This window comes from Berghia stephanieae, chromosome 5, assembly GCF_034508935.2.
Source record: "Berghia stephanieae isolate SIO BIC M18660-M18661 chromosome 5, UCSD_Bste_1.3, whole genome shotgun sequence".
NCBI lineage: Eukaryota > Metazoa > Mollusca > Gastropoda > Nudibranchia > Aeolidiidae > Berghia > Berghia stephanieae.
Window position 1 is genome coordinate 68,067,599 of NC_088364.1, and position 10,000 is coordinate 68,077,598.

The following is a 10,000-nucleotide window of genomic DNA, read 5'->3' on the forward strand; positions in this document are numbered from 1 at the left end:
TTACTTAGATCGACCTCTGGTGCAGTCGAGATTTTTTCTGATCCCCCAGTCCACCCAGCAGTAATTGAGTAGCTGGGTTTGATGGATATGGCGGAAAGTACTGTGCGGTAGACTAGCGTCCTATCCAAATGGTAGCAAGCAATTGCTATCGTCCGTTTCGGGAAAAAAAACTCCGCAGATATACATTGAGCGTTTTTCTCTAAACATTCCAGCCACCTTTGACTATTCAAAGATTCTCCAGAAAACTCGTTCTTAAAATAGCGATCGATTTGAATGACCCTCATCTTGACAAAAACTCTCAAACCTGGGACCGTGAGAAGCCTTCCATCAAATCCCAGGTTTGAGAGTTGTTTTTTTTTTTTGTTTTTTTTTTTTTTTTTCCAAGATGAGGATCATTTAAATCGATCGATTTTTGAAGGTCGACTTTTCTGGCCAATTTTTAAATACGTGTCTTCCCAGATACGTAGTTAAGCGGTTAATGGGACTTGAATAAAAGTTGCGCAAACTATCAATTAGATATAGCTTTGTCTAAACTGAATATTAAGGGAAAAAATTGAGCTTTTATATAGAGCGATATCCACTAAACGTTCTCAAAGAGCTTTACAACGGGTCCCTGACCAACGGCAACACTTTACATGTAGGACGCAACATAACGCCTATTAGGCGATATTACAATTTTTTTCGGACAGAGACAACGCCGTTAATGGTCAGGTACTCATTTTACACCTGAGTACAGTGAGAGAATATGAGTAAAGAGTCTTTTCCAAGGACTCAACTATGCGGCGCGCGAGGCTTTAACCCACGACCTTCCGATCCGAAAGCGAGATATATATTTTCGTAGGTTACAGACGTAAAGTCTAGCTTTGAAATTTAAAATTATATCTTTAAAGAAAAAAAATTAATTTCAAAGCGCTATACGTTACCTTAGACTAGGAATCTAAACAAATTATTTTTAAAAGTACATCTGTTTTTCCTTGGATGTTATAGAGTATATGAAATGAAAATTTCAAATTTCAAGGCTATAGGGAATGAGATTAGCGGAAGAGTAGCGTCCCTTGATTGGACGTCACCTTACAGAGAGAACGTCAATTTGGTTTTGAAGTGTCTCAAGCCGCTTTCACCGGAAGCGAGGACGAGAGACGCATGCGCACAACCAACATGACGTTCTCTCTCTAATAACTTTTCCGCCGGTGAAGTCACAGACTATGGGTGACGTCCAATCAAGGGACGCTACTCTTCCGCTAATCTCATTCCCTATACGTAACCTTAAGCTAGGAATCTAAACAACTCATTTTTAAAAGTGAATCCTTTTTCCTTGGATGTTATAGTATCTAAAATAAACATTTGTAATTTCAGAGCTAGCCTTTACCTCTCTTAGCTAATAAACGAAACAGTTCGTTATATAGTTCAAAGTTTAATAAATCTTAGGCTTTCGCCAATAAATCACACAATTTGATGACAACATACATGACAGTGGAAAATGATGGTAAATGGAACGAAAAAAAAAATAAACTGATACCACTAATAATCATTTAAGAAATACAACAACGTAATACCACCAATACGTACAATAATGATAATAATAATGATGATAATAATAATAATAATAATAATAATAATAATAATAATAATAATAATAATAATAATAATAATAATAATAATAATAATAATAAATAATGATAATAATAATAATAATATAATAATAGTAATAATAATAATAGTAATAATAATAATAATAATAATAATAATAATAATAATAATGATAATAATAATAATAATAATAATAATAATAATAATAATAATAATAATAATAATAATAATAAAAATAACAACAACAAAACAATAATAATAATAATAATAATAATAATAATAATAATAATAATAATAATAATAATAATAATAATAATAATAATAATAATAATATAATAATAATATAATAATAATAATATAAAGTAGACCTGTATTTCCTTGGCTGTTATGATGACTAAAAGGAAAGTTGTAATACAAATGAAGTTTGAGTTTTATGCAGATGTTGCAGCGTTATAACAGAGGTGTGTGTACAATCTCATTTATATATTAATTAAATAAGCTGATAAAGATGTTTATATTCACGCCACCCCACGTACGACGGCAGAACGCAGATTATGTGACCCATCGTGTCAAAATGGAATCATATCGAGGTAATTTTGACGATGAAAATAAATTTAATTTATGGTCAAAATAGGATTCAATAGTCTGATGTCACATCCGCCCAGCAACGGGCAGCTTGGTTCTAAACAAAGAAAATTGGTCTTTTTTATTCTTCATGCTGGCTAGAACTTTTTCATATGTCATGTGCTCAGAATGTATAAAAGTCAAAACATGATCAGATTTATAATGTTTTTCTCCTCTAGATATACTGTTATGCTCGTCGGAGAAGTATTTCATAAGGGCGTCCGCCATGGTTCCGATAATTTAGAATCAGTTACTAAGTTACTATACGTCATCACGAAGGAAGTGACGTCACGACTGTTGAAGCCTATTATAGAATTCAAGTTACGTCAATTGAGGCGTCTTTGCTTCAAAGGGAATGTTTTTTCATCTTTAATTTTGACCCAATTCGATTTTGTTTGTTTTTGTGGTATTTCCTTTGATATATATAATAATATAATAATATAATAAATTTATATAGAGCCTAGTTCCAATTTAGAACACATCATGTGTCATACACAAATATAGAATTGGCATGTTAAAAACCACATAAATTCGATGATAACATAATATATTATAATAAAATACATACTAAGAATCCAAATTATATGCCCTACAGAAAAGCTCAGTTTTTAACCGTTTTCTAAAGATAAGTGGATTTTCAATATTTTTAGTTTCATTACTGATAGAGTTCCACATTCGGGAGGCATGGTGGTCAAAGGATTTCTCATGAAAAACAAACGATTTTGGGAGTTCCCTTAGGATATTTAAATTAGCAGATATTAAATTTTGACTGGGTTCATAAAGGTGGATAACTTCCTGAAGGTAAACAGGAGCCATGGTTCCGATAATTTAGAATCAGTTACTAAGTTACTATACGTCATCACGAAGGAAGTGACGTCACGACTGTTGAAGCCTATTATAGAATTCAAGTTACGTCAATTGAGGCGTCTTTGCTTCAAAGGGAATGTTTTTTCATCTTTAATTTTGACCCAATTCGATTTTGTTTGTTTTTGTGGTATTTCCTTTGATATATATAATAATATAATAATATAATAAATTTATATAGAGCCTAGTTCCAATTTAGAACACATCATGTGTCATACACAAATATAGAATTGGCATGTTAAAAACCACATAAATTCGATGATAACATAATATATTATAATAAAATACATACTAAGAATCCAAATTATATGCCCTACAGAAAAGCTCAGTTTTTAACCGTTTTCTAAAGATAAGTGGATTTTCAATATTTTTAGTTTCATTACTGATAGAGTTCCACATTCGGGAGGCATGGTGGTCAAAGGATTTCTCATGAAAAACAAACGATTTTGGGAGTTCCCTTAGGATATTTAAATTAGCAGATATTAAATTTTGACTGGGTTCATAAAGGTGGATAACTTCCTAAAGGTAAACAGGAGCAGAATTGTTTAAGCAATTGAAAACATGGGTGAGTATTTTAAATTCAATTCTAAACTTTACAGGTAGCCAGTGTAGGTCCTCCAAAATGGGGTGATATGCTCGCGCTTTTTAGATAACGTTACCAATCGAGCTGCTTTGTTCTGTATCTTTTGGAGTCGATCACAACCATAGAGCAAGCTATTGCAATAATCAAGGCAGCTCAAAATCAAAGAGACAACAAGAAGTTTAGTAGTATTAATATCAAGAAGCCTTCTAATAGCACCAATAGATCTAAGATAAAATTTGCAGGATCTATTTACATTAGTGCCATGGGCATAATACTCCTAAGTTTCTCACAGGTTCTTTCGTGATGGGAATTACACTATCAGAAAGATTCAGGTTAAGCGCTGAAAGGTCCACGAGGCCCCGTCTTGTAATTTGCAACACCTCTGTTTTGTTTTCATTTAACCTGAGTTTATTGCAACACATCCAGTCACTAACCTCAGAGATACAATTTTCTATATCCCTTATAACATTGATATGATAGCCGATATTAATGGGAAACAGTAGTTGGGTGCGTCTGCGTAAAAATGGTACTTAATAAAATATTTTGAGATGATGTACCTAATGGTCTGAAATAGAGGGTGAATAAAGAGGGTCCCAGAAACTGAACCCTGTGGTACACCAAAAGATGGGGGACAAGGAGAAGAGAAGTCATGTCGATTTACAGACACTGATTGAATTCTGTCAGAGAGGTAAGAAGAAAACCAGTGAAGAACAGTACCCCCAAATCCGTATAGTGTCTTAAGTCTGTCGATTTAAAGAGTATGGTCTATTGTATCAAAAGCAGCACTAAGGTCAAGTAGTATGATAACAACATCATCATTTTTCCGACATAAGTGATTTACGATATCATTGTGAATTTTAATAAGAGCAGTGTCAGTGCTGTGAAAGGGGCGATAAGCAGACTGAAATTTAGAGAACAATTTGTGTTCATTCAAAAACGTGTTTAGCCTGAAAGCAACATTTTTCTCAATTAGTTTAGACATGAGGGTAAGATTCGAGACTGGTCGATAATTATTTGGGTCTTCTTTGTCAAGGCTAGATTTCTTTAATATGGGAGTGACAATAGCATGTTTAAGATTATTAGATACCTCACCAATAAACAAACTAGCATTTACAATATGGGTAAGAACGGGGACCAAAATATAAGCACTAGAAAGAACAAGTCATGAAGGAATTGGATCTATTGGGCTAGTTGTTTTAGAGCATTGTCTCAGCGTGGACAGTACTTCTGTTTCAGTGGCGGGTTCAAATTCGTCGAATGCTAGTCCGGGTGGAAGTGCATTAGTTTCAGTTATTTGTGCTTTCATTGCCTCTTCTTTGTCCAACTTATTCCAAATTCTGACATTGTACTTATATAGGCAAGTCTTTTTACTAATAAAATAACTGCAACAAAGCTGAGATACGTCAAAGCGCTCCCTGTGAAATTTACATGGTTTGTAAAGCACTTTGAGCACGTTTAGCAGACATTGCTCTAGATATATAAAAGCTTATGGTGTCCTTTGTTGTTTTTTACGGTTACAGTGTGTGGGGGTTGGGAGGGGGGTTGGGGGGTTGCTCTTTTAAAATAATAAAAAGAATGAACATTTTTTGGCCAATATTTTTTTTAAAAAAGAGATTTGTCAGAGTACGGGAATGAAGCCCCCGACGCTATTGGTATGACAATCGCTTTTGGATCGGAGGTCCTGGGTTCGAGCCTCGCTCGGAGCATAGTTGAGTCCTTGGAAAAGACTCTTTACTCACATTCTCTCACCGTACTCAGGTGTAAAATGAGTACCTGGCCGTTAATAGCGTTGTCTTTGTCCGAAAAATTGTAATATCGCCTAACAGGCGGTCTTACATGTTAAATATTGCTGTTGTCTAGGGACGGACCACTTGTAAAGCGCTTTGAGCACATTTAGTGGATATCGCGCTATATAAAAGCTCTTTTTTTTTACTGGATGCACATTTTATGTTTCCTCAGCTTGAGCTCGAGCTTTCGTTATATATAGCGCAATATTCACTAAACGTGCTCAAAGCGCTTTACAAAGGGTCCCTGATCAACAGCAACAATAATTGTAGTGTACGTTTGAGAAGGATACACGTGAGGCTATGTGGTCTTCTGGAATGACATTCGCTTTCGGGTCGGATGGTCCTGGGTTCGAGCCTTGCTCGGCGCATAGTTGAGTTCTTGTTGAAGGCTCTTTACTCACATTCTCTCACCGTACTCAGGTGTAAAATGAGTACCTCGCCGTTAACAGCGTTAATTGTATTATCGCCTAAAAGACGTCATATCTCGTTTTACATGTTTCATGTTGCTGTTAGTCAGAGACCCTTTGTAAAGCGCTTTGTGCACTTTTAGTGGATATTGAGCTATATAAAAGCTCAATTTTTTAACATTATCATCTAATGATAAACAAAGGGAGAAAAACTCGTAGAAATGTTGTTTTCTTGATGAAAACTTGATTATCTATCTTGGATTTGTCTTAATTATTATCGTGTACACGATTTAGGGGCAGCGTGGCTCAGCGGAACGGTCTTTGCTTCGTACCCGAAAGGTACCGGGTTCGATTGCCCGCAGCTGCGCTGTGTGGCCTTGAGCAAGCCACCTCGCCCTAGCTCGATTTGCGGCGCTGCACTGCGGCTGACGCCTGGGTTATTCCAGTCTTCCCTTGGACTAGACCCTCGAGACAGATTTCCCCTACGGGATGAATAAAGGGAATTTTTTAATTTTTTTATTTATCATCTTGTTAGGACGTACTGGAAACGACGTGTACTTGTTTATATTTCTGGTAACCCAATTCATTATGGGCTCATTGTTATAATGGTAATCTGAAAAAAAATAAGGAATAACGTAAAATATTATCCATTGCAACAATGTTAAACTACTAGGCCCATAAATGCGTTCGGATGTCAGACCTGCATAATATAACATCTATGAACAACGTCGATTGGAAAGAGAAATGTACTCGAACATAAACATTCTGTCAATAAAATTAAAGACACAACTCGTGATCGTAATCAATTTTATTACCAAAATATTAACATAAAAACATTAAAGATTTAGCTGAAAGATGTTTTTCTTCACTGAACGAGAGGTCACGTGTAGTTTTGTTAAAATACAATTCATTTACATTCCAAATTGAATTTATTTATTTTTTCATGATTATAAAACATACAATTTCACCCTTCTAGTCATTCAATTAATCTCTAATATGCCAGATTTTTTTAAATAGATAACGAATGTTGTGGCCATAAAAACATTAGACAAGTAAGAATCTGAAAAATTATACAACTAGAAAAAGTAGCTAGAAAATGCATAATAATATAGATTACAAAAGTAGTCATTCAAAAACATATTATATATATGTAATATAATAAACTTATTTCTCTCTAAACTCCAAAGAGCAATTCTTTTATTGTTCTGTAGTTTACTCGTCCTTCCTCCCAAGTGAAAATTCGTTTAGGCAGAAATATCTTACCCTGTGAAAGCTTCACAATGAAGAAGCTAAATAACAACCGAAGAGTTCGACATTACATAAGTCAATACATTTTCTCCGTTTTAATATCGTGCAATTCTTTCAAGCGTTTTGACCTATCTAATATTTCGGGTAGTAATATTCCAAGAACGTTCACTTTTTGAGAAGAATACGAAATAATTGAAACCGATGAAATTGGTTAAAGATTAATAGTAAGTATCATTTACGCTGAACATAGGCCAAAAGCATACCCCCCCCCCCCCCCCCTTTCGGCAACTCCTCCTACAAAAGCCGCAGGTGGAGTTTACTCTGGATTAGTTGTGGTGGACGGATATCAAAATCAATTTTCACCTTTTAGTTTTTCACGCATTGTGAATAATATACTTTCCTGTTATCCCCTGGTCAAAATCAGGCCACCATTGGTTGTACCGTTTAGGAATGTAATAGAAATGCAAGCATCACATGAATATGTGACTAACGCCTCAAAACGGTAATTTGTGCGACTATGTGGTCTTGTGGTATGGCACTCGCTTTCGGATCGGAAGGCCCTGTGTTCGAGCCTCGCTCGGCGAATAGTTGAGTCATTGAAAAAGGCTCTTTACTCATATTCTCTCAAAAAAATGAGTACCTGGCCGTTTACAGCGTTGTCTCCGTCGAAAAAAAAATGCATCATCGCCTATCTGGTGTCAAGTCTCGTCTTATATGTTTAAATGTTGCTGTTGGCTAGGGACCCCAAGTAATGCGCATTGAGCACGTTTAGTGAATATTGCGCGATAGAAATGCTCTAGTTTTTTTTTATGTCGGGTTGGTTAGGATATTAAAAAATCTAATTTGTAATTTCCAAGAAATAGTTAATATCAAAGTACTTTCCGCCAGATCTAACATCCCTAGCTACTCAACCACTGATGGGTGGACATAATCCACAATGAATCGTATGAATTTTACCAAAATGTCAAAGTTCTGATTATGATTGGGATTCCATTTTCAGCATCCAATTCACCCAAATATGATACCGGTTTAACGAGATAGTCACATATTATTAAATGAAAACTATGAGTAGTCAGATTTTAAAAAAAATTATAATGATTTAGCCCGATGATTTGGTGGCATCTCCACCATTTGCAGTAATCATTATGATTCCTCCAGAGGACACACCGACATAATACCGTTTTGACGCAATGGACGCACAACACTATACCAAAAAAAAAAAAAAACAACTATTCCTAGAAGGTTGATGATCGACTATAATGATTTAACCAGAGGGCTTGGTGGCACCTCCACCATTTGCAAAGATCATGGCGATTCCTCCGGCGGCTGATAGAACCAGTGCCACGATGGCCAGGCCAAAGCCAAACTCCAGATCCACGTCCCCAGTAATGTCCTCCTCGTAATTGTCAGCAAAGATGATGACAGCAATCAACCATCCAACGGCTGAGGAAAGGCAAGGAAAATGAATCATTAGAACCATATGTGACCCTTCGCATCAAAACGGTATTAAGTCGGGATGGTTAAGATATTGAACATTGAATTTATAGCCAGAAATATTAGACTTGTGTTGAGTTTGTATGTTTTATTGAGGAGAATGGATACCATATTTCAGGGTGCTAATGCCAACAATATATATTTTTGACCAGTTTAACATTTAATTCGGCTTTTAAGCATCTGGTTCGTTCCGACATAATACCGTTTTGAGACGATGGGTCACACATTGTAATACAATAATATTATTTGTTTGATTAAAATTTTCACAAAATTCGCCCGCCAGAAGAAACGTGTCAACGCACGCACAAAACTCTGTGTACTAAAATCGTGCGGATATGTGTTCTTGTGGGGGTCGGACGGTCCTGGGTTCGAGTCCCGCTCTGAACGGTGCATAGTTCAGGCCGACATAATACCACAGTCAGAACTAAAAGGACTTTTGATCTAGAGACTCAATCCGGATGGATCAATAGATGAATTGGTCGATGGATGGATGAATGGATGGATGGATTTTCCATCCTCAATGCGCTTCACAATGTTTCATTTATTTCGGCGACTGGCTAGTCCGGAACGTAATTGTTATTACATACAGAACAAGTCACCTTAATGTACTATAATTCCCACAATATCCGTCACTGTTGGGTACTCATTCACCCCTGGGTAGATTGAGAGGTAGCCCGTGTAAAGTGTATTGCCCAGGGATGCAACAATGGGGTCAGAGTTTTGTCATCCATTTCTGACCACTCCCATTATTTCATACTATTATTCAAAATGACACCAATAAACAACGTTTGCCTTTGCTGCCACACCTCTAATAACTGACAGCACTCAGTGTTGCTTGATTGAACAAGCACCCGCGTTGCTCAAACAGGGACGAATAATAAATTAATATGATAAAGTCAAGAAGGACAACTCACCTCCAACAATCCCAGCGATGCAAGCAGCTATCGAGACCTCCTTATCTCCCTTGCATTTGTCCATGAAGATGAAGCAGATGATGAGAGCAAAGCAAACGTTGACACCGATGAAACCAAAAATAGCAAAGGCTTGGAAAGCACCCACCCAGGCTGGTAGAAGAGAAAAGATGCATCGATTCATTGGTTTGTGAGTGAGTAGGGAGGATGAGTGGGTACACTGATGGTAAGATTGACATTCCAACTCGACCCCTTGAAGGACAACCAGAGGTCGCTAAATTTCAAATGAAGTCAACTATATTTAACAATTAATTACTCGTAAATTATCTATATTTTATAACATCTTTAAGAACATAAAAACGTTATTATATGTTAAACAAATCACATGTACACTTTTGTTAATATTCCCTTCGATTTGTACGAGTTGTTGCCCTTGATTTGATTTTTAGGTGAATAAAAACATTCCTCTTTTTAAAATAGCATGCGAACCGC

General features: G+C 36.0%; 1 protein-coding gene across 1 annotated transcript in view; it reads right to left on the minus strand.

Annotated features, from left to right (window-relative positions):
* Positions 1-6,648: 6,648 nt before the first annotated feature.
* LOC144973487 (uncharacterized) overlaps positions 6,649-10,000 on the minus strand; it is a 40,984-nt gene continuing 37,632 nt past the window's right edge. The window contains exons 3-4 of the mRNA XM_078915968.1: positions 9,512-9,661; positions 6,649-8,546 (exon numbers count right to left, since the gene is read on the minus strand). Coding sequence (XP_078772094.1) covers positions 8,368-8,546; positions 9,512-9,661 — 329 coding nt within the window. The 3' untranslated portion in view covers positions 6,649-8,367. The remainder of the gene's footprint in view (positions 8,547-9,511; positions 9,662-10,000) is intronic.